General features: G+C 41.4%; 5 protein-coding genes across 10 annotated transcripts in view; 3 read left to right on the top strand and 2 right to left on the bottom strand.

Moving 5' to 3' along the window:
- Positions 1-6: 6 nt before the first annotated feature.
- On the bottom strand, positions 7-2,341 carry LOC116222768 (family with sequence similarity 216 member A). 3 transcript variants are annotated; one of them, XM_031577378.2, is made up of 7 exons: positions 1,871-2,341; positions 1,697-1,728; positions 1,267-1,391; positions 894-1,041; positions 602-782; positions 438-523; positions 7-215 (listed from the first exon to the last, which is right to left on the bottom strand). In XM_031577378.2, the coding sequence occupies exons 1-7, from the start codon at positions 1,993-1,995 to the stop codon at positions 106-108; spliced, it is 807 nt and encodes a 268-aa protein (XP_031433238.1). In that variant the 5' UTR covers positions 1,996-2,341; the 3' UTR covers positions 7-105. The 3 variants fall into 3 exon arrangements, with proteins under 3 accessions (XP_031433238.1, XP_031433239.1, XP_031433240.1); XM_031577379.2 differs by having other exon boundaries at positions 894-1,020; XM_031577380.1 differs by lacking the exons at positions 1,697-1,728; positions 1,871-2,341 and having other exon boundaries at positions 1,267-1,689.
- Positions 2,339-8,136, top strand: gpn3 (GPN-loop GTPase 3). Its single transcript, XM_012842276.3, has 8 exons — positions 2,339-2,523; positions 2,821-2,929; positions 3,096-3,263; positions 4,601-4,725; positions 4,804-4,919; positions 5,092-5,188; positions 7,470-7,598; positions 7,832-8,136. The coding sequence occupies exons 1-8, from the start codon at positions 2,476-2,478 to the stop codon at positions 7,886-7,888; spliced, it is 849 nt and encodes a 282-aa protein (XP_012697730.1). The 5' UTR covers positions 2,339-2,475; the 3' UTR covers positions 7,889-8,136.
- A 393-nt stretch (positions 8,137-8,529) lies between these two features.
- On the top strand, positions 8,530-11,636 carry arpc3 (actin related protein 2/3 complex, subunit 3). Its single transcript, XM_012816079.3, has 7 exons — positions 8,530-8,686; positions 9,215-9,314; positions 9,517-9,593; positions 9,771-9,839; positions 9,972-10,098; positions 10,326-10,420; positions 11,389-11,636. Exons 1-7 carry the CDS (start codon positions 8,681-8,683, stop codon positions 11,449-11,451), a joined length of 537 nt encoding a protein of 178 aa, XP_012671533.1. The 5' UTR covers positions 8,530-8,680; the 3' UTR covers positions 11,452-11,636.
- A 2,435-nt stretch (positions 11,637-14,071) lies between these two features.
- ube2g1b (ubiquitin-conjugating enzyme E2G 1b (UBC7 homolog, yeast)) lies at positions 14,072-16,160 on the bottom strand. The gene is made up of 5 exons (XM_031577625.2): positions 15,930-16,160; positions 15,217-15,319; positions 15,032-15,129; positions 14,738-14,916; positions 14,072-14,481 (listed from the first exon to the last, which is right to left on the bottom strand). Exons 1-5 carry the CDS (start codon positions 15,970-15,972, stop codon positions 14,395-14,397), a joined length of 510 nt encoding a protein of 169 aa, XP_031433485.1. The 5' UTR covers positions 15,973-16,160; the 3' UTR covers positions 14,072-14,394.
- Positions 16,161-20,431: 4,271 nt separating this feature from the next.
- Positions 20,432-27,159, top strand: part of atp2a2b (ATPase sarcoplasmic/endoplasmic reticulum Ca2+ transporting 2b) — a 38,830-nt gene continuing 32,102 nt past the window's right edge. Inside the window, exons 1-5 of one of the 4 annotated variants that reach the window (XM_031578500.2) lie at positions 20,432-20,887; positions 21,174-21,359; positions 22,160-22,177; positions 22,292-22,374; positions 25,931-26,035. In XM_031578500.2, the coding sequence (XP_031434360.1) occupies positions 21,242-21,359; positions 22,160-22,177; positions 22,292-22,374; positions 25,931-26,035 (324 nt within the window). In that variant the 5' untranslated portion in view covers positions 20,432-20,887; positions 21,174-21,241. Of the gene's footprint in view, positions 20,929-21,148; positions 21,360-22,159; positions 22,178-22,291; positions 22,375-25,930; positions 26,036-27,159 lie in introns of all 4 variants that reach the window. The other 3 variants (XM_031578499.2, XM_031578498.2, XM_031578497.2) reach the window with 3 other exon arrangements.

The following is a 27,159-nucleotide window of genomic DNA, read 5'->3' as shown; positions in this document are numbered from 1 at the left end:
AAGGTATTTTAGTGAATAATTTCAGATGCCAAATAAACTGTGAAAATGTGTCGGACAGAATGTGAGGTATTCTAACATTAAAGTTAGCAGTAGATGCAGCGCATGTCAAAGAAAAAAGTCCTCATCGTCTTCCATCGAAAGAGCTCTGATTAGTTCATCCAGTGAGTCTTCATCATCATTGTCCTTCCGTACATCAGGCTTGCTAAGACCTGCTCCTGCAATGCATAGAGTATGAAAATAACTGATAGTCTTTCACTCAGACAGGTTAACCTTTTTTTCAATATCTGCTGTTGTTAGACATTAAAATTAGACATGAAACTGATGTCTCTCAGCACTTTAAATGTAGGGACATTAAATAACTAAAGCTAAAGAAGGTGTGCACATAGAATGGGGACAGAATAAAGTTTTTCCATTACTCCATTTTGTATGAAAGTTACCTTTAGTTGAGAAGTGTGTTCGATCACTGGATATCCTTGATTTCCTAGTGGGTCCTTTCTTTGATTCAAAATTGTTAGCCGCCGCCCTGTAGATCACAAGACTCCCTTAGCCTTTCATGCAGTGCCAAGTCATGTAATGAAATATAATTTCCAGCTCTGCTCACCATTTATGCCGGTTGTAGATGTTGGGAAGAGTATTTTTCCCTTTGTTCAAATGTTTCTGGCCAGACTTGTTGAGTATTTTAGGAAGTGTTTCTCTCTCAGTCACACTCACTTGAGCAACACTCCTATTCGGCTCAAGTGATTCACTGGCTTTGACACTCAGGTTTGTCATAGAATCCAACCCTACAAAAAAATATTGGAAGGAAGCTACATTACATTCTTGTGTAATAAGATCATGCTATGTGAGGTCAGTGAAGGTAGTCTGTGCATAATAAAACATTTGAATAGCCTGACCTGTCCTGATGCACCTGTGTGCAACATTCATGTAATGTTGCTGGAGAAGCTTCCACACATGTTCTTTACTGTGGACTCCTGCAATGGTGCGCAAATAGTGCTTCTGTCCAGGTGTCAGCCTAGATTGCTTGAAGAGATATGTGTTTAGCTACACACGTTTACACAAAACAAACAAGCTTACATTTTGGATGCTACATATCAATGATCACAGAACATCAGATTGCAGGACAATTAAGTAATTGGAAGTTAATATTAAAAAAGTGTTAATAACAGACTACTTTAACAAATTGATCATTTTATAAATAAAATTAAGATAAATGTTTGGCTGTATCATTTCACAAGTGCATCCAAATTAAAGTCAGTTATACCCTACCTGCAGAAACGGAGCATCTGCCAAAGTCGTAGTTATCTGGATAGTTGCTACTAGAGGGTCTTTCATATGACGTGGAGGAGAGCATTTCGTTATCCTTGAATCAGTCGTCTCTTCACGAGTTACACCTTGTTAGAAGGGATTTAAAAAAAACTATACACAAATGTCATGACCGCATCATAGGCTCAATGAAGAAGTTACTTCTGATGTTTGTGATTTCAAGCCAAGCACTTGTTTTGGGTCCTTTGCTAAAATCAGGTCGTCGATGGAAGACTTCCAGTTCCCCGTCCACATCTCCTTTGTAGACCTATAATGTTTCCTTGGAGCCACGTTTTCTGGTGTGACACTTGCACTTGTGTCACTCTTGTTGCTGACAAGAGATCCATCATCAAAATTAGTTTTCTAAACGGTACAACATAAATGTTTCACCTACCTCCAAATCCGTTTGCGTGGTGTCCAAATGACCTACAGACCCATTTGTTTTTGTTATGTGTCCATTATACATACACAACATAGACAAGAAATTATTCTAGACTATGTTTTACCTAGATTATGTCAATCCGCCCTGCTAGAATCAACATACAAAAATACAATTGATATTTCTTACCTGTCTGGCCAAAGGAGACTTCTCGGAGATATTTGGTGCATAATACCTCTACTGAAGTTATTTCCCTCGAACTTTACATGTTTTTTCATTCCCCGGCGATGTTTCACAAGGGTCCAGCTAAACATGCAATTTAACACTGACTGAGGAGAAAAGCTGATACGCCTCCTGACCGAGTCAGTGACACATGAATGATGAATTAACAGATTTGCAAATTGCAAAGTAGCCTAACTTCACATCTTGAGTCAAAGACAGTGATGCAATGTGTATTAACGCACTGATTGTATGGTACGGTGATGAAGATCCTTCTTATTGCCGATGAAACATTAATAAACCTGCAGTTTAACTGTGAAACAGTGAACATAGTCCGCACAGCCAAATATTCCAGATGGAGGTTACTGACCATCCGCTTTAGATAGACAGTAACTTCGGAATTTGAGTTGCGAAATTTCAAATTGATCCAAGGGTATAGCCGTAGCCCAGCATTAAAGTGTGTGGTCTCGGCAAGTCGAACGTATGACTAATCCTATATAATACTGTAAATATCATACTGTGATATTTTAAAACGCCAAGAGTGTTGATTTGACTTGTGGGGCAGACGTTTTAAGATGCCTCGCTATGCACAACTAGTTATGGGTCCTGCTGGTAGTGGAAAGGTATGAACACAATCTTATGTGGCTAGTCAAACTAGCTAGCTAGCTAATTAGTTGAATACAGAAGCGTGGTCTTGTATTGTCAAACGCTAGTAATAGAGTGTAACTGTGTCTGTGGTATTACCTTGCGTCCGTCAGACACTTTATTAATAATCTTTAACATCAGTTAATTGTGCAAAGGTTGACGTAAACTTACGCAGGCTCTTGTTTGGCAATGCCTGTGTCAGGAGATCAGCATTGTGTATCAACCACCGGCGACTCTATCTTTGTGTCTAATGTGTATGTCGGCTGTTTGTATAGAGTACGTATTGTTCCACAATGCTGCAGCATGCGGAGACCATCAATCGCTCCGTTCAGGTCGTTAATCTGGACCCTGCAGCCGAACACTTTAATTATCCCGTCATGGCAGGTGAGTGAAACCGGAGCTTAAACACACACACACACACAGAAAAAACAACAGAAAATTGCTCTTAATTGAATGTACGATTTCGAAAGCTTAGGGGCATAAGTGTCAAAAGGTCTTTGTTTATATTACATTAGGCAGTTTAACATATGCAGTGCTGTGCATTTGTCAGACATCAGAGAGCTGATCCAGGTGGATGATGTTATGGAAGACGACACTCTGAGATTTGGCCCAAATGGTGGACTAGTCTTCTGCATGGAGTACTTCGCCAATAACTTCGACTGGCTGGAAGAGAACCTTGGCCATGTAGAGGACGACTACATACTATTCGACTGCCCAGGTAGGGAATTTTATATGTTCACACACAGTTTAAGTTTGAATTGATCCAATGGATACTTTAATTACAATTTCACAATTGGCAGAGGCTGAGAAATTGTAAACTGTATCTTTATGGGCAATTCATTGTCAGTCTAAAATTCTACAGTTCCCTTTCAGTTGATTCAGTCAGTACAACACAGATCGTATGGGATATCACACCAAAAGGTAGATGATGCGTGGTGACGTAGGGAGGCCACACTTGCCTACATGACCCAGGTCACCACCATCTCCTCCTTAGTTCAAGCTCTCTTCACCTCACTTTGAACACCTCAACCTTGCGCCGTCCGTATAGCTTGCTAGCTGGTCGCTAGCCTTTGAAGCATCCTACCCAGACGTGGTGCTAAGCTGGGTTTGTTATATATGAGGGCATTTTAGCAGTGGATTCCATCACACCGTCTGAGCATGTCACGTCATCTTCACAGGAGATTGCCTGCCGGTGAATGCAGCTTGTCTGACGGCGCTCTCCCCATGGAGACACTGTGACTGTCAAGGAGCACACATAGGCAGAGACCTGTCAGGGGATAGTAGTCCCTATCTAAGAGCAGGCTCCATATCATTTATCTAGAGCTACTGACAATTCTGTCAAATGCTCTCAAGCATTTTCTCACGGCTTGCCAGGGCCATCACGTTTTAATCAGACAACTCAACAGTGGTATCTTATATAAAAAAGACGGGGGGGGGGGGGGGCACACGGACATGTTCCCTCCCACGTCTGAAACTGTCTCATACCTGCCATACTTTTGTACGCTTCTACCGCTTGGACGTTGTGGCCCCATCAGTGGCTTCCTCCTCAGCCTCGGCTGCACAGGGCGTAATTATAGGTCCCATATTATCTGTGGTGGCCACCTAAATCAGGGTCATGTAGGCAGAGTTAATTGACTAAAAGAGAAGATAAAGTTATGCATTTAACTACTGTTCCCTGAAGGAGAGGAATGAGGTAGAACACTTGTTTGCCCCGCACAGCAGCTAGTGCTGGGTGGAACTGAGGATTAGACTGTGGTGAGCTGGCTTATGTAGGCAGGCGTAGCCTTCGTACATCATCATGCGTCATCTGCCTTTTAAGCGTGAAAAGAGGTGTCTTCAGCCAGACATGATATCCCACATTATTTGTGTTGTGTTGAAACAGTGGTTATATGCATAACCTTATGATTTTCTTTATGATGAAATGACATATTTCAGAATCAGGTGAATTAAGCAGAAACTATAAAAGATGCGCACTGGTTTCCAGTACCTTTTGATGTACTACCAATGCAGATTGAAAAGAGGAACCGTTGACAGCACTAGTAATTGTCTTTGCAGGACAAATTGAGCTGTACACACATCTCCCTGTCATGAAGCAGCTAGTAGAACACCTGCAGCAGATGGAGTTCCGAGTTTGTGGGGTCTTCCTTGTCGACTCCCAGTTCATGGTGGAGACTTTTAAGGTAACAAGATGAAACTTTTTTTGGATGAAAATATGTAACACTCATTAACAATTATTAACGCCAATTTTCCTTCTCCAGTTCATCTCGGGTGTCATGGCAGCTTTAAGTGCCATGGTGTCCCTGGAAATCCCTCAAATCAATATCATGACCAAGATGGACCTGTTAAGCCCAAAATCCAAGAAAGAAATTGAAAAGTATGTTTTAAAAGTTGGATTTATCTCTTCTATTCTGAAATTCAATTTTATTTTAGTTTTTGTTCACTGTATTTACAAATTAACGCTAATAGAAGGTTTGAAATGATCGACCAATACAATTTTAAGTGTACAATACATACATGAGCTGAAGGGTACCTTTTTTGGGGGGCAGATACCTGGATCCAGACATGTACTCAATGATGGAGGATAACTCAGTCATGATGAGAAGCAAGAAGTTCCATAAACTCACCGAAGCCATTTGTGGTCTGGTAGGTGGTCATTTACTGTTCAGTAACATACCATGCACTATTTCCACTTTAAATGACCCTCATAGCTAGGGATGGGTATCGTTTGGTTTTTATCTGATACCGGTACATAACCGATACTTTTAAAACGATACCGGTGCCGGAACCGATACTTTTATTTTTTAAAGCACAAAGCGACGATTGACGACATTAAAGAAAGGCTTTTTTCTTCAAATTGAACAATATATTAACTGTTTAAAGTATATTATAAATATAAATACATACAAAACACTTGGCTTCCAACTACAGCTTCAAACTTTTTAACTTCAAATTATGAACATTATATTAACTGTAAACAACAGTTTATAGTATACTTAAATACATATAAATAAATACAAAAAACAGCTTCAAACTTTTTTTGCAAAAATATGAGCATATTTGCCTTTGGAGTCAAAAATGTATTATTTTGTTTGCATTTATTTCATGAAATTTCACCATTTTATGATTTGTTTATACCTATCTTTTCTATCTTGTTCATAGTTAATCTTGTTACTTGAACACACTGAGTACGAGAAAATGTGTACTGCCCCTTTAAGAGACTACCGTTGGTAGTTTAGCTGTCATCTCGTTTATTTTTCAGTCTTCGGTTGCTGATCTGCCGTTGACTCTTGCCTTCTCTCCCCTCTTCACGCAATTATTTTGTTGCATTTGCTGCACGTCGCGATGTTTGAATCTTTTTGTGCGAAATACAGGCACACTTTTGACCGTTTACCTTTCGGTATTTTCTCTGTTAAAAGGTTGATGGCTAGTTCTGTTTGTGCTTGCTCTGTGAAATGCTGCCTGCTCTTCACTGTATGTTGCTATGAAAACACCAATGAGCGTGAGCGACACAGGACAAAGTTTACATTGGGAGCTGGGGCAGTTTTACATGTGCCCCACGGAATCTGCCTAGCGACCGTGTTCAATTGACCTATGGCTAAGCCCCGCCCCCCTTAGTTACTGTTGCTAACTCGGACAAGTTATCAGAGCTGACTAGAGTTTACAATGGCAGATATCAGTGTCAAAACGATATCCCAAGAGGCTCTAGACAACTTTTTGAGACAAAAGAACCTGATTTCGTCTAGAAGCCTTCAAACGGGACTTCATTATGCAGTGGAGGGATATGTATAAAATTTAAAACTAGATATGGTATAACAAGCTTAAATTTGAGGCGAAAATGTACAGATCACTATGCAAAGGGGAGAAGCCTCATCTCACGGTCATCACGATTGCAGATAAATACATCCAATACCAGCATTGTTCATGCACCGCAGGGAAAGATTACATTAATTTACCTTCAGTTAATTTAACTAATCTGGAGAGGCACTGAGATGTAGACCTACGTTTATTATAACTAGCATTAACCTGACAGACAGGACAGTGTCCTAACTGTCTAGCTAGCTATCGTAACCGGCATGCGTGTGTTATCGGCAAATGTTCACGTTGTCATGTTAATTCATTATTAAACTTATGTATACTTGTGCATATCGATTGTTTAATAGAATGGCTGATTTTTAACAAACTGTCCGATAACTGACATAGTTACGCTAGCGCAGCTAGTGAATAGCTAACGTTAACGTTAGCTAGTTTTAGCCAGAGATAACTTGCCTAAGCCTAGTATAACATCAGTGGTGAAAGTAAGCCGGTACTGTCAATGACAATAATGTGAATAATGAGTATGCCTATGCATGTAGGCTTAGTTGATTGCTTTAGCAGAGGAAAATTCCAACCTAACAAGAGTATGGCAGATAGCTAATGAACGTGGTTGGCTGTGTGGTCTGCCACACAACTTAATCCACCGGAGACATTTGGCCCTGCCTTGTTTTAGTTTGGGAAATGGGATAAAATATACCCCATTGCCTATCCTCTCATGATACCTCGTATAAGTGTTGTATCTACCCCATGCACATCGTTTGACCATTTTTGTTCAACTTACATTACAACAAACCCCATAAAACAAGTGAAGAATCACGGTTTCTAATGCTACTCTATGGAGTTGTAAACTCAAGATGTCCGAGTGCAGTTGTTACTAAACTGCCATTGGCTCGTCTGCGTTCGAGGGGCGGGGCTTAGCCATAGGCTCAGGCACCGAAATCTGCGTTGCATTTCGGTCCGGGTAGGTACCGGTTGTATTGGAACCGGTTCCATATTGGTACCGGTTCTCGGTACCCAACCCTACTCATAGCTGCCCTACAGTGATTATACAAAATGTGTTTTTAAGTGGAAATGTAAGCATTCAGACACAGTTTGTGTTCTTTTTCCACAGATTGATGACTACAGTATGGTGCGTTTTCTACCCTTTGACCGCTCTGATGAGGAGGGCATCAGTATTGTTCTAAAGCACATCGACTTCTCAATTCAGTATGGAGAGGACCTGGAGTTCAAGGAGCCTAAGGTGAGGGGCATTACTTCACACATACCTGCCCATATATTATCATATCCATGTCTTACATTACATGCTCTCAGTAGCTCACACATAACTGCCCATATATTATCATATCCATGCTTACATTATCAATGAGGTATTCATTTGTATACACACATGTTGGATATGAGACAATGTAGTATAAGAAAGTATAAGAATATAGTAGAAAATGTATTCAGTAGCTCCTATTTTCCCTTTTTCAGGAAACAGATGAAGATCCTATCAACACAAATTATGATGAACTCTTTCAAGATTCCTGAGAATTATCTCCTACTGCATATGTGGAAACATGCCTTAAATATTTTTTTATTATTGTCATTACTTTTGTGTGTTTGTGTATATATTTATGTGAGCGGGAGAGGGAGCAGTGTGTGCATGCATGCATGGAAATAGGCTCCCACAACCTATGTAAAAACATTTTTTTTTAAAAAGTAACACAGTAACGAGGGAAAAACCAAGAAACATGTTTTATGGTAATATTTTTTCAATAAAATGTATCGCAAAAATGTATCGTTTTGCCTGTTGTAGTGCCTGCTAGAGAGAAAAATAGCCACACATTTTGTGACCAGAAAGACCCTAACTTGGTGGTATCTAATTCGTAAATTAAGTTAATCATACTTAAATAAAAAGTTAAAATGAGATCAGGTTTAAATAAACACAATATCTGGCTTGTAGTTGTATTAATTTGAATTGGTTTGAAGCACTGCAACATTTCTGTTCATAATTAGGAGTGTAGTAAAACATTACATATTTAGTACATGAGAGGATCATTAGATTCAACCTAACGATCATTTAGTACAAATTTGTTGACAATATGCTGACAACGAATTGTGTGGCTAGATCAGGTTGATTTTGCAACGTCCAGCGGTTTGAAGAGGGGGTTCGTTCGCCCAGGGCTAGAACTGACTGCCACTGCCTCCTTTACGTTGTTCTGAAACGCCCAGCTTCTTCCTCTTGCTAAGCTTTCAGTATAGGGTGGGACAGCGGAAACGGCGTCTGGCTACGCTGACATTTCGTTTTATATTTGTGGAAAACCTTAAATCTTCATCACAATGCCGGTAAGTTTGGCTAAGCGAAATCATTTACAAAAAAAAACAATAAGAAACTACTAAAATACGTGGACATGGAATGATACCTACCCAAGCTAACGTTACGTGCCAAGGCTAAACACTAAAGTAGCTATCGTTAACTAGCACTAAGGCAACATCGGATAGACATCCATGCATCTGCAATTAAGGCATAGTGAGTTATTTCTGCGTCAGGCAATTTTATATTCATTCTAAATTAAATAAACGAGCAATTTTGTCGCCCTATGATATTGCCAATGCTTGACATACATTGTTAAACCTGCTTTAGCCCACAAGGTAATGTTAACAAGATAGCGTTGGAATTGTGTTAACGTGAAGTCAGGAAATCTACAATGTTAGATCTAGACTGGATGTTAAACGTTTTGCAATCCTCTGTTTTGTTAGTCTGTGCAACATTATTTGTAATGTATAATTGACCCAAGTAAGTTAGCGTTTATCATCTGTGCAGTTCTGCTAACGTTAGCTAATGCTGACTGTCATACTTCCTGTTTTGCATAGGCATACCATTCAGGCCTGATGGATTCCGACACCAAACTGGTGGGAAACATGGCACTGCTTCCACTTAAAACGCAATTTAAAGGACCTGCTGCCAAAGAGAGTATGTTCTTACTACTACACATTGTCTAGGAGGTTTTCTTTTATTATTAGCAAAATTATGTTCTTCCGCTTTGTCGCACCGAATACGCTTCTTCCTTATTTGACAAGCTTACTGCCTTATTTGGCAGGCTTACTGCCTGTTGCTGTAGGAAATATTTTTTCTTCTGTGTACTAATTGTGTTTGTGTTGTTTTGCTATTACAGCCAAAGACACGGATATTATTGACGAGGCCATCTATTACTTTAAAGCTAACGTGTTCTTCAAGAATTATGAAATTAAGGTGAGAAACGTGCAGAAGTAGCTTACACAGACATTTTACTTCCAATTCCTTGACATGCCTGAACCTGCTCTGTACATTTCTGACTCCAAAGGTTTAGTGATGGCTACACCTAAATATACGTAAACACTAATCAGAGATCCCTTTATAAATTAACTGAAAAATGCAATTTTTTCACAGAATGAGGCTGACCGGACATTGATCTACATAACCCTGTACATCTCTGAATGCCTCAAGAAGCTTCAGAAGGTAATTGAAGTATCAATCTCTTAAGTGCATAGCACATGACATTTAAAACCCGGCACTTTGTTCATTCTTTTAAGGAAGTTTGACTCAAAATGATGTGTGTATGAACCACAATCTGGTCTGTGTGGTTTACAGTGTAGCTCACGAGGCCAGGGAGAAAAGGAGATGTATACACTTGGAATTACTAGCTTCCCCATCCCAGGGGAGCCCGGCTTCCCACTCAATGCCATGTATGCCAAGCCCACCAACAAGCAGGAGGAAGGTATTGCCATGGCTTTCAAACTCTGCAAAAATAATACATTGAAATTAATTTGGCCTGTTCCTAGTGTGTGAAGCAAATGTATGCTTGGTTTAAACAGTGCTTTATCAGGCATTCATCTGGTGTCCATCATCTAATAATCTGAAACAAAATGCCTACACTGTGAATTCATTATTTTCTAGAAAGGTTCTAAGTGACCGATATGAATCTGTTTGATGTGCTGTGTTCAGAGAGCATGAGGGCCTACCTGCAGCAGATTCGACAGGAGACCGGCCTGAGGCTTTGTGACCGTGTGTTTGATCCCCAGACAGACAAGCCCAGCAAGGTGAGCGACATTACAACAGAGGTCTCTCTTTCCTGCAGCCACAATTACAGAGGCAATCCAGGCAGGACACTCCAGTTTATAACCTCCCACCCACGTAGCCATAAATTGCCATGAGAAGGCGGCCTACCAGCAATCTGAAGTCTTTCCATCACACAATGTCTGAATAGTCCTACAGAGCAGTTTTATATGACTTATTGGATTTGCAAAGCCATGTCTGTTTCGCTTAGGAAGGTTCCTAACTGAGTTAAATGACCCAGAAGTGTCTAAGTGGCAGCCATGATAAGAGCTGGTCAAATTCTCAAAATGCTTAGGAACAGTGCTTCAGTGCTTGCTTTTGTATCTCTTTTAGCATAGGGTACACTGTAGCATCCTTTACAAAAGGAAAGGAGATAGTACCGTCCCACAATTTGTTGCGGTTTCTTTTCTCAATGTGATCTACGTTAATAACATCAGCCTTCGCATAATTAGTAGCCTAGTGTAAGTGCAGTCGGATTCTCTTAGAACCGTGGTTGACTTTTCCTTAAGTCCTTATGAATTTTAATTCACATATTTCGTTGACCTCATGACGTTTTCCATCGAGGTCAAGGAAAAGGACTTTCTGGCCGCAGCACATCCTTGGTTAACACATACATTTCTAGCAAGCCATGAACATTTCTAGAGAGACGATTAACATTTCTCTATTCTACATGTACACTGAGTTTACCTATTTTACGTATGAATTGTTGTCTACAAGCAGCAGTAAATGTGAAAAATCTTCCAAAACAAATATCAGTTCAAGGGATCAGATAGCATCTTGGTGTAGGCCAGTGTTAATGCAGTGCTATCTTAGAAACAAGCTGTTGATGAAATGCATAGTTTAGAAGACGATAATCTTAAAGTACAGTAATGTTAAAACCTATTTTTACTCATAGGTAGGCATACCTCCCAATGCAGATGTTGTTTTCTAATTGTTTTTTTCCCTCTTGCAGTGGTGGGTCTGCTTTGTGAAAAAACAGTTCATGAACAAAAGCCTATCTGCTCCTGGACAGTAGATGGCACCTCAAGATGCCTGCTGGTACTTACGTCTGTGCAATGTGGAAGAAGTGTTTTTTATGTCCATTCCCCCTCTTGTATGTGCATTCACATACCTATGTTTGGCCAATTTTTGTACTCAAGACAGTTCAGTTTAATCTAATCAGGTTGTGCTTAAGCTTAATAAAATAAACAATCTTTAAAACTGTGTTTTCTTTTTATTGAAGAAAGAGACAAAATATCTTTATTTTTGTATTTATTGGGCATAAATTACAATGACTTGGTAACACAAAAACACCGACAACTTAAGTACTATAAAGAATGAATGCTATTCTCAGAGTAGGCACAACTTACTCACTGAATTCTATATCCTTTGTTAATGAGGAAGAACATCTATATTGCTTGATGCCATCTGTCATCACTGACCCAGTTCATCTGACTAAACACTCAAGAAAGTTATGCACATAGATCCTCCTAAAAAGCCTAGCTCTAATGAAACACATGACCACAAAGAGTGTGGCTCACGCTTTGTAATTGGCTTCACCCTAGTACTTATCAAATTAAAACCATTATAAAGTGCTTACCAATACAGTAAAGAGGGAAACACTTGGCGCAGGTGAATCTAAAAATAACTTATTTCACTTAATTGTGCATAATTAGGGGGCCAGTGTGAAGTTATATGGTTACATTACACAAATCAATTAAACTCTGATGACCGTGTGAAAACAGTGGGGGATTGAAGCATTTGACAGCAGGATTACAACGAAATGAGCTCTCTACAAATCCAACAGTATTTAATGGCAGGTAACATTAACAAAAAAAGACAACCTGTCTGCAAACAGCAAAACCAGCCCAAAAACCACCATCCCATTGACCTTTCTTCAGAAAGGACTTCTGTGGAAGACTAAAATTAGGCTGACCAATTTAATATTTAATATGGTCAGTATTAGCCACCAGATGGGTAATAAGGCTAGTCTTATACTACTCGGCTTACTGTTAAATAAACATGATGCTGGGTGTTCAGACATTTCATCGACATTGCTATGGTACAGTACATATTTACATACACAAAAAATACTTCTTTTGAGATTATGCAATAATACAAAAAATATGCTCTATCCCTCAAGCAGATATCTAACATTTTTGGTTTGTCCAAAACAGTTGATTCAAAACCAATCCATAAGAAACATCCTGACATCGATTTGACATCACTGGATTCCTTGCTTGCAAGAAAAACAAATTAAGGCAGCAGAAAGAGCGTTAACCCTCTGTTGGGAGACTTTTGCATCATAGCTTTTCTTCTCTCCGGGAGAGGAGGGTGCTATGGTAGAGAGTTACTGATGTTTCAATAACTTCAATCTCTAATACCAGAAATTGTATAATATTGTAAGATGGCTCAGTGGCAGGAGAACAAAGAAAAGGGAAAACCATGCAATACATCTCAATAAATAGAGGAAACGCACATAAAAAGGTAGGGAGAAGAACCAGGAAACAGAGGAGGAGAAAATCAAGATGGCCTTGTTTTAAATGTAGCTGGCTTTAATTCCATCTCCCAGTGACACGGTGCAAAAGTCTGTTAAGGGGTGACATTTTGTCAAGTCATCCCCTTTTTCCTTTTTGTTTGGGGGGAGGGGGGAGGGGGGAGGGGAGGGCTGAAAGACAAATAGCAACACAATTATAAGAAGATTTTCATTTTCCCACAGGTCCCTACATGTTAGAATGGCACCAAATCAAAATGTTTACCTGCTTCTAACATACTACTGTTTGGGAGGTTTAAGACGGGATATTCAATGGATATGTCCAGTGAATTCAGAATGTTTTATATACCTTACAACAATGAAAAACAAAAAGCTCTATGCTACAAAAACACCAATTAGTATAGATATATATATATATATATATATATTAGTTCACTGCTTGGTCTATTTAAAAAAATGCAGAAGTCTCCGCTTCAGGCAATAGGGCCTTTTGACATTATGTCACACACTGCCAGAACCACCATGTCTGGGTGGTTACTACGCATATGGACAGCCAAACTCTACCCACTCACTCTGTTCTTTTTCTTTCTCTCCTAATCCAGACTATCTTCGCTATGGGACGCTGCTGTAGTCTCTCCACCCGGTCTACCCGTAGAAACCCTCGACCAATTTGCACCCACCGCCACCGCACTGCCGTACACTTACTCTACCTCATACCCTATGCTAGCATTTATATACAATATATATTATTGCCACCATCAACATGTTTTTCTGTTCCTACTCCCCTTACCCCTGTAACAGTAAACCTTTGACCACAGTGTATACCCATGTATTTACCACCGGATGTCTATATATATTATGTACAACTACCAAATGCAGGATATGTACAACACCTGTTGTTTCCCATCCCCTTCTGCCACACAACCCTCCCCCATCCCCCCCTTCCTATCTCCACCCGGCCGACCTCAAGCAGATGGGTCCCCCCTTATGTGCCGTGGTTCTGCTTAAGGTTCCTTCCTGACTAACAGGGAGTTTTTTCTTGCCCATGTTGCCATTGTGCTTGCACTAAGGGGGTTTAGGCTCTGGGCTCTGTAAAGCGCCTAGAGACAATTGTATTGTTATGGCACTATATAAATTGAATTTAATTGAATTGGGGTACCAGGCATTAAATGGGAGCCAACTGGATAAAATGGGGCCTTCCTGTAATGGCAATATTTCAATTAAATAACATATTGGCTTTGAATACCAGTTCTCTCTAGTTTAAAGTGACTGGGTACCTACTGCAGCACAGTGCTACCAAATATATAACCTAAATGGATGAGTTAGCATGCTACTTGCGCGGTTGTTAATGTTTACTAGCTAGTTATGAGGTGACACTTTCAAAGTGTTTTTCTGATAGAGGTATTTTCATGAGAAAGTATTTTTAATGAGAAAAAAAAAAGCAACACTTGACACTCACTTGGTATGTCTCAGCAGTAGCAAATCCTAATCGAACGCCATCTCCTGGCTTTTCCGCACACAACGTGCTACCTTTCTCTTGAATTCACCATTGGGGTCTTCCCTCCACTCTTTCTGTGGTGATGGAAAACAAAGTTATGCTGAGCTGTAAACCCAGCCTAAACATGCACCGATCATTATGCTTTCCTTTGATTTACACACAGCCAAAACATTCATTACCTATTTCTTCCTACAATCTACAGCACTTTACCCCAACCTGTTTGAGTCTAACTGGAGGAATATTACAATAGAGAGAAGCTGCTGAGGACTGGAGCACTGATGTCCAACCCAATCCTATAAACAATACACAGAGCTTATCTTGTGGACTCACAGCAGCATCTACATTAGCAGGTGAGTCTCCGTTAGGGTCTGCCAGCATAGAGATCACACTGATCATGATTGTCTCGACGGTGTGGATGGGTAGCCAGCGTTCTTCTGGTTTCTCGTAGCCAAACTTGTCCTCTCCGGGCTCATGCAGGATCGAGATGCACACATCACCATTCTTGGCCACTAAGGTGCAAGCAAGATTTTGAAAGCCAGTTAATAAATGATTGCAGTCTAATTCATCAGTACTTCTGATTCTTCAAATGTTACTAAACTATAATAGATAGAGCAAGAACATTACCATTTGGGTGCCAGAGTTCTGTGACAAACTTCATCTTTGGAGGACGATGAGGGTAATCGTGAGGGAAAGTCAAATTTGCTTTAAAAAATCCCCCTTCACTATAACATAAAAAGAAAAACATTAATTGTATGACTAGTAACTTTCTTCACAAACGACACTTAAACCTATTTAAACCTATTACTTACAACAGTGTGTCTTGAGGGCCAATGACGACGACTTCCCACTGGTAGATGTCATCATCATCGATGAGACCAGCCGAAAAGCCTTCCACAGGGTTCTTGTTCAATTCTGTGAGTGACATTGAGCAAGCAATACAATCAGACTAACAACGTGGGAAGAGACCGCCATGCTGACACACAATGAACAATGAAAGACACAAGCCCCATAATTTATGTGGCATTTATAGTCTTGATTTCAGCGTGTAACGAAAAACTAACTACGGCGTACTCAATAGGCCGAGGCCTGGTGCACCTTTGTCGACTCATTTAGCTTACCCTAACCCATAGTTGGTTACCTACCGTCAGCTAACGTAAGCTTTTTGGGACTGATCTTAGACGGCACAATTATTTAAACTTCCACAAGAAACCAACCCGTTCAATTCCAATATTGTCTCAGGAGAAGGTTTGTGGAGATGTCATACTAGCTTTAGCTATCCACAGTGAGCTGGCAAACGTCTGAACGTACCAACAAACTAGCGAAGTAGTTGAGTTAGCTAATGTTAGCTATATATCTTACTGCCTCTCAGTGGAATATGTGCAATTCAACAAAGTAATGACAGTGTTAACTTATTTAAACTTTTCACCACAGTGATTTTATTTTAAGGAGATGCCTATTGCACGTTAGCTAGTTAGCTTCAATGCTAGCTGTTCACCGGTTAGCATACAGCAGCTCAGTTTACCTGCCAGTTGTTTTCGAAGCAGCAAAGCTGATTGCTCAGTCATTGTCGTGGATGGGTTTGATCACAGTTACCTCCCAGATGAAAGAAAAAAGGACACCAACAACTGTCCAACTGAATCTTATAGGGTAGTGCTTTTTGGACCCCAATAATGTCAGCTAACGTTATCTGTCACAGACTCTTCTGGTACCCTGCTGTTTTTCTGTTGGTGTTAGATTACTCATGCCGCATGCGCCTTTCTTCATCTTCTTTAATGGTTTCATGGGGAATCCTAAACAACAGGAGGCATTACCGCCACCTATTGAGCAGGAATGTAAAATCAGGGTGACCAGCACAAAACTGGCTGGTGGGATACAATGGTTGTGAAAAGTAGTTTTTCCAGAAATTACAAATGAACCACAGAATCACAATGCTGAAAAGACCATTCAAAGAAATTTGTCTGAAATCAATCTAACTGACTACATGATGACTTCCAAAAGAGATTCATGTGGTCTTTCCTGCTGTTTTTCTCCCAATATCTTGATGATCTGCTCCCCCAGTTCTAGGTCATGTTCCACTTAAAATTTCTCCCTGACCTCTCCTCCATCTTTAGCACTACATATAATTATATATACTACACATGCTACTTACAGTTACAATTTTGCCACGTAAGGAGGCAGGATTTTCGCTAAGCGCAAAATTAGATTGACAGTATAGTCTTTCATTCATTTAAGGATCATATAATTCACATTGTCCCAATATCCAGAGAAGATGGCACTCTCACACTTTACCTCCACAATTGCACTGTCACCCTTCTCTTGAGGTGCATAGCAAACTTGTAATTGTGACCCCCTGAACCCCTTGAAGTGACCTGAGTCTCTGAGTGTCCCTGCATGCATTTCTGCCTCATCAAGAGAGCATTGTACTCACTCGTGACCGAAGTGCAATGTAGGCAGAGGGGAAAATAGAGTGGTGGACTGACCTGTCCTGTATTTGTCCTGTTCAATAAGAATAGTGTCCTGTCTTCCTTCTCCTGCCTTCGTTCCCTCCCTCACACTTGTTCTGTCTCCTTCTTCACTCAATCCTACTGTCTTGCATTTTAAACAAAAAACAAACAAACAAGGCTGACTTCAGTCAGTTCTTTTATAAACTGTATATCATGTGCCACTGAGGCTTTTGGCATCTATATTACATGTGTAGTTGAGCATAATACACATTCTGAAATCTGTGGAAGAACTTTGACAGAGCAACTGCTTCTACAGTTTCATTCACATGTAAAAGGTGTAGTTCAAAGCACCAGGTTTTCGAGTTTTATATATTTAGTTATTCAAGTGTTTTGTAAACAATACCCTCTCGTCTCTTTTGAAATGAATACATGTGTCTTAACAAATATTATACTAGTCCACATGAAGCATTCTCAAAACAATGTTTCACTCAAGACCCCAGTGACACATTTTAAACTATTATAACACTTGAGCAGGCAAACAAAAGACAAAATGATGTTCGGTCAATGTATTTAAATGAAAAAATGCTATTATAATCTTAAATAGATAAATACATACTACATAAAATAACAAATAGACGTGTAACTGCTAAGCAGAATGCAATTTCATATGATCCACACAATTTTGGACATGGGCCGCCCTCTTCATAAAATGATGTTGCATGACGTGCGAAAGTTACACTGATAGCCACAAGGGGGAGCACAAGGCTTTTCAGACTAGTCTGTTAACACCGAATTCATCTGCGTTCAACGTCATCTGCAGATGCAAAAGAAGGTAATTTACAATATCATGATGACATACGTTTCCGCAGAAAACCTTTCAGGTGACTGTCTTGTGTGCCTGTTAATTCAGCTGGGAGTTCGGATCACGGAGGCACTCTGTTGCAGAGTCTTCGCCTTGCTTTTTAACATCACCATCTACGGTGAATTCTTGGCCGACACATGAGCCAAACATCGAGTGATTATAGGAAGGACAGTTAGGACTTCGTACATGAAGTCATTAGAATACTCAGCCAATTAAGAAAGTGTTCAATGATTTTGCCACAAGTGGGAGTTTAATGGTGGGCTGCTTGATATGTTACAGAAGGCACAATGAACGTTCTTCTGTTTATACTAAGTCCATGGGTGATTATTACAACAGGGCGTGTGGGAAGGGATACCTGGGCTGCCAAGTATAACAGACCTTATTTTGTTTACAGAACGCATTGTGTTCGACCAAATAGTAAGGAATGAATTCAACCAAGTAAGCCTATTGTAAATGAAGCCAAATTGTGTAATTTCCTTGCTCTCTCGCTATCATACTTCTTGCTTAGGTTGAATGTACATTCTGGGATTACCCTCCTATCAAACCTGGGCTGTGACTGACATGCTGTGGCGACTGTCAGGTTAGCTGGAAATATACTCTATGATTTGCTTAGCAGGATATGGAGAGGCTACTGAACATGAAAGACAAACCAGCCCACCTCATCACAAGACCACAAAACCCAATGACAAAAAGAAGGCACACTGAAAAGATGAGAGATGGAACGTTCCCAAAATGGACTTGAACCAACACATACCAAACATACCTTGACAAGAACATAACAACACTACCAAAATCAAACTGCCTCTTTCATATCCTTTTTTTTACCCTATTTCCTGTAAAGTTTTGTCAGCGCCATTGTTCTAAATTGAATTTGTAAATTCTTGCCACAGTTAGCCATTTCATCATGTTTTGTGGTTCTGCCATGTGGGCCCTTCCAAACTAAGAGCAATTGTTTTCCGTAACCAAGACAACGCATTCCCTCTGGATCAGACGAGACAAGGTGTCAGACATGTGGTGACTTCCATTGGCCTGTCAGGTTCTCGGCAGCACTGAAGAATAAAATGGAGCATTGTACCTTTAGTTTATTCCTGACACACACATACACAAAACCTTTCATTTGTCAGTGTCATACTCTAGGCTTTCCCATATTGACAGTTAGGGTATTATTGTAATTCATTCTGACAAGTTCACTTAACATTAGATTATTCGGTATAATGAATTTGTTGTTGTGAATTTATCAATGGATACTCACAACTGAGCTCTTTTATGAGATTGAGGCCTAGCCCCCATAGCTCCATGACATGTCTGATGAGCTCTTTACCGGAAAATAATGTAATGTTTCCTAGATCCCAACAAATACACATACATGAAACAAAGAAATATGTGATATGACCATTTCATATCATACGCATAATCTACTGGTTTGGGTGTGGGGAAGAGATGGAAAGGGGGTATGGTAACAATATAAGTCCTAAATTAGGGTGACAAAGTAGTGCTCTGCCACCCCGGACTAACGGTTTTAGGTCTTCATCCACTCTCTCTACACTGACCAAGACTGTTTCCTGAAAGTGTCATTGAGCAATCACCATGGTAACTGTTGAGAGAGAGCGTTCAAAATTAAAGTCTATCATTTATGGCAGTTGTTTGACGCCTTCGGGAAATGCACTCCTGATCTCCAGCAGAGATTCATGTGACTTAAGGATAGGATATATAATGGGAATGTATATGTTCTGACAAAAATAACATACTAATGGTGAAGTAGTTCTTCTTAGAGTAAGGTGACCATATTTCAGAGACAAAATCCGGGGACATTTTCAGTTCAGAGACGTAAACACCTCCAAAACAGTGTAATGTTTTTGTCTTGGTAAACGGTCACCCTATCTTAGAGAGAGGTAATGTGATCTAACTAATATTAGTGTTGTACATTGAAATTCTGATTCTGATGTGGTAAGCTATGAAGAGCAAAAACAAAGTGCCATCACGACTGTTATAAAGAATTATACCTTATTGGAATGATCACAGCTCGCTGTGAGATTACCCCACGCATTATCACTCCAACATGATGGCTGGGCTCTTGTGATGCTACTTTGATAGGAACTAGGCTATTTAAAGAGCCTACACATGTGTACTTCAGTGAAGGAGCCTGTCAGTTTTCTATGCTTCATTTTGATAGCATATGGTCATGTGAAGGACAGATTAACATCTATGTCATCCAGGATATGCCCTATGTAGTTCTGTTTTACGGGCTGGAACACCCTGCAAAAATGGAAGAAAAGCTTTCACAGCATGACATTGCCAGCTGTACTGCCAAAAGACACCAGTTAGTGTGTTGGCAAGCTTCTATCAGTGTCAACTGGGCTGTTGGTATTGTTTGCAAGGTTTTTGCATGCCTTTTAGGTAGTTACCTTGCTAGTTTTGGAACAGAACTCCTTATTGCTGCTTTAAGTCGTCAGATCATTGCAGATTTCTTCGCTGACTGCTATTGCTTAAGAGTGACTTAAATGGTAACTAAATGACAGGGTACTTCTGTCCACAAACGTATTCGTCAGCAATGAGGTGAAGGGTCGCATCCACCGACTTTAGGTCTCATTATGGAGTGTTAACACATCATACGTCGGAGGTTGTGTTTTCCCGGCACCGTCAAAGTAACTGACTGTTAAAAGCTTGCAACCAGGTACCCACAAACTGGTCAGTTGGTGTTACATTATCGAAGTGCGACGTTCCTTCTTGTGGGTTTGCATTTCGGAAATACTCCATCTTTTGGATTCACATCGTAAATACAAATTGCAGGCTATCAATTTCTATCTTGCACTCTTTCATTATTTTACGCATGTTCCAACTCAATTAAACGGACTCCCCTTAGCCAACATATTTGCATCGGTCAGCTGATTCGCTCGAAGAGAGAAACTGACTTGGGAAGAAAAGGGATTTCCGGAGTTGTTCCAGCCAATGAGCGCTTTCCACATGCGGACACCGAACAGTGCATGCGGATCAGTCGAGGGGGACTGAAGAGAAACGCTATTGGTGCTGATGGTGATAGTGCGCCCCGGCTCCTTCATACTGCAACTCAAGGAATGAGCTGAAGATACGGCAGGGTCCGGAGCATTCACCAGCGTATACTTTATTTTTAGAAATCGAAGGACGAGGGAAACCACCAACCGACTTTTTCACAAGGTGCTGGGAAACAACAGATAAACTTGTTCTTCCTTGTTGTGGTAATACGCTTTCCACGTTCTTTTGTGTAACGAGTGTGCCGACTCCGTTTTAGCTGTAGCCAGTGTTAGCAAGTAAGCTAACCATTAGTTAGCATGGTTTCGCAATTAGCTAACGTTAGATGATCAGAAGTAGTCAGACTGGTTAAGAGTTGTACCAATTTTTTTAAATCCTTAACCCGGTCAACGTTTTGCGGCTTTCTTCCTTTATTTTTTGTCGCAGATTTTTGACAAGATTTTGTTGGTAGGGATTCGCTCGAGGTGGCGACAGGGATTGATTCAGTGAAAAACTACTGTCATCAAGCGGCCATCCACTATGGAGAACACTCACACGAAGACAGTGGAGGAAGTTTACAGTAACTTCAATGTAAATGAAAGCACTGGGCTCAGCTTGGATCAAGTGAAGAAGCAGAAAGAGAAATATGGATCTAACGGTAAGTGGCTTCCTAACATTATGTGAGCTAACTTGGCTTATATCTAACGCTTTTCACATAATTTGTCACAGTGATATTCTGTCCCCGTTTAGTCACTATTTGGTCAATACGTTTACTTCATTAGCTACAACCAACGTTAAAACAGAGTTGTAAGGCCTAGCTAACCACCATTAACAACGCGGCGTTCAGCAAACCGGCGTCCTTTGGAGAAAAGACAAGAGAAACGAAATTGCTGACGTCACGATGGCGTAACTTGCGCCCTCGTGGGTCGAGCTACAGTGCAGTGAATACTAGCCGGTTTAGCTACGCTAAAACTAGATCCTGTTACGCTTTGAAAACAAAAAAAGATCGTAGTGTGTTAGTCTGGCTCGTATCCTGTCGGGTTGAAGATTTGTATATCATAGTTCAAGAATGGATGTGGATTTGAGTTCAGGCCTTGTGACTGACAATCGCCCCTAGTTCGGTTTTAGCCAGCCTTGAGACGTGACATGTCTCATTTAACTGCCGGTCTAATGAATATGTGTAACTAATTGCTGTGTGAGTGACCCTTGACCACATCAAAAGGACATTTCTAGAATGTACTCATATATATTCAGGTTGAACGTAGGTTCATTTTGTCCAGTTTGTTTTTTGAAAACTCTTTTGCTACTGAACTTAATTTGAAGTTCAACACAAGTCACCAACCTAACAGCTCAGCTTTTGTGAAATTCAACAGCATTTCTAAATATTTCCTGTGCCAATAATATATCTGTGTTTTCCCCATTGATGCGGTGGCCCTCTGTCCTATGGATACTCTACAGAACTGCCTGCTGAGGAAGGTAAATTGCGAGTTTATTTTTCATTTACCCACAAGGTAGATTGAGACTGGCTGTGCATAAAATTCCTACTGCTGGATAATGCAGTAATTTATGGACTTGTTTAATATTTTCCAGGAAAATCTTTATGGGAGCTTGTCATGGAGCAGTTTGAAGACTTACTTGTGAGGATTCTGCTTCTAGCAGCCTGCATATCTTTTGTAAGTATAAACACTGAGTCTACTCTTTTAATCACAGACAAGTTTGTTGTCACCAGTCAAGGTTATTGCATTGCGATGGGTGTTTATTGTAATTTAGGCCTAAGCCGGGTGAAGGTAAATGTTAGGGAGTTGTTGCAAAGTTATGCACCCACTGGTGTACACTTGTTTTGTCCTGGGGAGAATCTTCGGCATATTGTCAAACTAAAAGATTTGACATGCAGGTATTATTAAACGGCTTACTGTACTGGATGTGGGTTTTTTGGATTCATCCCTTTTTTGAGCAGTAGATTACTGCTGCGGTCCCCTAAAAATACGTTCTTCGTTAAGATTTCTTACAGGTGGTATAGTCAGCTTAGTAATTGAGTCAATATTTGGGATTCAAATACCAGGAATTTAAGAGTAAAAGTGATGAGCGGTAGTCTTACCACATTAGTGGGCAGATTAATGGCTTTCCCACTTGATACTGCAGGACTTGGTGTGTGTGTGTGTGTGTGTGTGTGTGTGTACGCGTCCCTGCGTTTTGGGGGGTCTGAAATGCCTCTGAAGGAATGGCAACCATGACATCGTGTTGACAGGCTGTTTAGAAAGTGATGCCCTCTCAGAATGGCAGGGACGCCACTGATGAGGCTCGAGTTACTGTGAGTTACTGGAGCAGGTGCTCGCATGGTCCCTGTGCTCGCCCCTTACCCGGCTGTCTTCTAAGTCTCCGATCCAGAAACACCCCCCTCCTCCTCACCATTATACTGCTCTGTTTGATGTCAGCCAGCAGCCTGGTGACTGCCTTGTAAACACCTGCGTCACCAACAAACACAGCCCACACATTAGAGACTGTGTGGAGCTGAGAGAGGGAGAGCGAAAGTGTGATGAGGTATAAGAGATGAGCGTCCTAATGGGGTGTTATTCACCCCTCTGTGACCTGGTTCTTGTTCCCTCCTCTTGGCAAGTACAGGCCTACTGCTGCCGATTGCACTGGGGTCTGGTGCTGCTGGCCTGGAATCCAGTCTGTGGAGCACTGGCTTACCACTGATGGTCACACATACACACACTCCTACTTACTCACATTACTGTTTTCTTTTTCAAGGCCTTGAATGAGTCTGTTGGCACATACACACTCTCACTGGCTCAGACATACACACACAGAGCCTTTGGTTTCTCTGTGTACATAAGGGAAAGAATATCAACCACCACTTAAAATACAGAGACCAACAGGCAGGGTTCCTTTTGCATTTGCTGGCATGTTCACTTATTTGCTTCTAAGCCCACTTCCTATGGGTCTGTTTTGTTTCAGTCAGCACTTTGCAGTTTGCAAACCATCACCCCACTTAAAGTGTCTGTGTGAGGGATCTACACTCTGCACGTATGCATAAGACGAATGCCTCCGTAAAAGCCAGGACACATTTAATCTCATTGATTGAAGGCAAACAGACTCTTTAAGGCTAATTTTCTTGTGTCCACTTTCATTGGCTACTCTCTTTTGAAAGTAGGTTACAGAGTAGCAGCACCAGGAGGCGGAGAGTTTTGTGCGACACATTTCGTGATCAGGCCCAGACTGGGTCTCCCAGGATGTGCGATTGTCAGAAGGGAGGACAGAAAATGAGTAGTATTTGGGCTAAAATCAGCTCCTCGTGTTTTTAATCCTAGGATTTTTCAGACTGAATGTTAATGAAATTAACCCACATAAATGTATTACAAGGCTAATTGTTCATTAAGGGTTACGGTAATATTGTGGTCGCCTATAAAGAGAACACTCAACGGGCTGGAATTCTTCTGGCACTGCGCTTGAATAATCAAGACCAAGTGTCCTGGCATCATCTTCCACATCAATTCTTCAGAATGGTGACTCACTCAAGAGAAGTGTTGCGTTGGATGTCTGGCCATCAAGGCAGCATTTGGTCACGGGCCAAGTACACGATTGACAATAGCTGTTGAATCATCATTGCATCAACTCCCGTCAGACTCTGGGCTCTCAGGTGCAAAGCTGTTCCAGAGGGATTTCACACTATTATTTATTTATTTATTTATTTATCTATCTGCTCTCTGTAATCCCGTGACAATGTGTACGTTGATTGTCCCCAAGAGAACAATTTGCTCTGTTTCTAGTTGAGGTAACACGTGTATGTAGTTTCATCAGAAGGATGGGGCCAGTAGTTGTGTAACTCCTCTGTTTCATGACTGTCCTGGATCAACCACTGGTGCAGAAGGGGAGGGGAAAAGAGGGCTATGGAAATGAATCCCCACTCAAGAGTCCCACGGAGAATGCCAAATTAAAGGCTTGTTTGCATAAGAGGAACTGTTCGAGAGGATCGGGGTATGCATTGAATGTTAATTTTAATGATCTCTGCCCACTGTAGCTTACTGAATGGATCACCGTGGTTTTTGTGCGGAAGTCTTCGACTTGACAGTCACTTGTGGGGCAGTGTGCGCTTTTTTAGTCCCCCCCCCCTCCCTGGCCGAATCCAAATTGGCACAGTTTGAAGTTGCAGTTGCCCACGGACAGAAATTAGGTCACCCTCAGTGGGCCACACAGCTGCCAGAAGGCCAAGCTCTTAAGAGGCTTGTTTTACGGGTCTCACAGCAGGATCAAATCTTATGATAAAACTACTTTGTCTGTGGATGTGAATGTGTTGTTTGCAGTGTGAACGGTGTCCAGTGAAAACGACAATGCAGAAGGCACAAAATCTTAGTTTTGCTTTGATGTTTGGTAGATGCTTTGCTTTTGCACTGTGAAGGATGTTTCCCCCCCAGTAGTCCCAAACTTACTATGGCATGAAGTTGACCTCCAGCTCCAGATGGAAGAGCCTTGAACGCACCGTGGCCCAGAACCCATAAACTGACTCCGGCCGTAGCCGTCTGACACTTGCCCTTCCTGTCCCTTTGGTGCTGACGGCAGGCGGGCATGAATTAAACATGCCGTGGCCTCGTTAAGACTGCTGACAGGGCCGCCAGGGGTGTGTGGTGGGGGGTGGCAGCCAGGACACGGCGGCCTGGCGACAGAGATCACGCTGCTGTAGCGACGCGGGGGTCAACTCCGGCTCCGATTACATAGTGCCAGATGCAGAGCCTCGTTAGGGGTCTTTGATATCCCTTCTGCACTGGCTGTGTACGATATGCACCACCAACAAAATCACCAAACTGCAAAGTCATTACTCCCCTGCACCGTTTTTTCTTCTTCTTCCTTTCGTTTCCCGTGAGGCCTTTGGTCGATGGAGATGTCTTTTATCTAACAGTTGATCATAGAGGTTCGCTTGCCCGTGTTGCAAGAAGGCAAAAAATTTGAACTTCTCTAAGAGATGGAAATTCGTATTAATCCGAGCTCGGAAATAGTTTTGGCATTTTGGTTGATGCCCTGTAAGATCTCTGCTCTTATGTTCGATATAAGGCAGACAATTTAGTTTACTCTTTTCTTGACGGATAGATTAGGCAGCTGACATTCCCCTTTTGTACAGGCCCTCCATGCGTTTGTTTTTCAATGGCTTGGTTGAGGGGTTTGGGACCAACCATTTTCAGACTACATTTGAGAAAGATGTGAATGATTGATTATGTTTGTTCCTTTTAGGTGCTGGCCTGGTTCGAGGAGGGCGAGGGGACCATCACCGCCTTCGTGGAGCCCTTCGTTATCCTGCTCATCCTCATCGCCAACGCAATTGTTGGTGTGTGGCAGGTGAGTGTCATGTTTCCCATCTGCCTGCACATTCACACCTATGGACATGTTGATGTGTGGATGGTGTGCTTTGCCTTTTTTTGTGCAAGTGAGCATAGTGTTGTGCAAATGATTGCGTAAGACCTGCATGTAAGTGATGGTTCAAAGCACCTGGAGACCCAAAAGAGCTTTTACACACTCTTTCTCTCTCTCCATACACACACTCTTTCTCTCTGTCTCTCTGTCTTTCCCTCTCTACCTTAATTAGAGACCAGAGACATTATCTGTGCTATCCAGGCTAGATCAAGTCAGGGGTGGGGCACTTGGGAACTACAAGCAGACGAATACTGGCATTTAACTTCATAGCCTCTTATGTGCTTTCTTTGGACCCAGGCCAGAGTTGTAAAGCCACCGTTGTGCTGTGTAAGGTGAATCACAGCAGAGCTGTCAGGTACCGCATTGAACCGGGGTTGTGTAATGTCGACTCAGGCGTCATACTGCTTAACCAGGGACAGTGATGCATCCCGAGCTGAGCTGCCATGTCTGCTGTTCTCAGCCTCCCCTCCGCCGCAGCTCCTGTTCGCGAGCGAGCAGTTGCCTCTGTGATCGTGTGTCCACATGAATCAGATGGGCTCTCTTCTTAAGACAGGGGGAGCTGATCGCCCAGCTGTTTCCAATCGAAACGCATCAGGCCACCGAGTCACCCGGAGATGGGGAACTGTGAGAACTCCGTGCCCCGTGGCTTTTCACCATTAGCACTGCAAAGCCCCCTTTGAAGGCTTAAAATAGGCTTTTTTTTCTTTCTTTTTTTTTTCTTTCATTTGTTGACATATAAGTTGTTTAAACTCCTTCCCCAAGACACACCCTCACTTCCTTTGTTGTTAACGTTGTTGTTACATAGCGAATCGTTCAGCTAATGCACCTCTTGCATTTGTGTTAAAGTTGTCAACAAGTGCTTATTTTGCTCAAGTGTGAAATGGCAGATGATAGGCCATCAGTGTTGGGCTGTGAAATGCTTTTGTAATCAACAGTTTCATACATTTTGCCCGCAAGTGTGATTTGGAAGAGGGGTTATTCTAGGCCACTGTCTGGCATGTTCTGGTCCACATAGCCTGCATCTTCATGCAAAGATATACTTGATTTTC

Source organism: Clupea harengus, chromosome 12 (assembly GCF_900700415.2).
Source record: "Clupea harengus chromosome 12, Ch_v2.0.2, whole genome shotgun sequence".
Lineage (NCBI taxonomy): Eukaryota > Metazoa > Chordata > Actinopteri > Clupeiformes > Clupeidae > Clupea > Clupea harengus.
The sequence above is the reverse complement of the archived record's forward strand: the minus strand, read 5'-3'. Positions and strand labels throughout refer to the sequence as shown.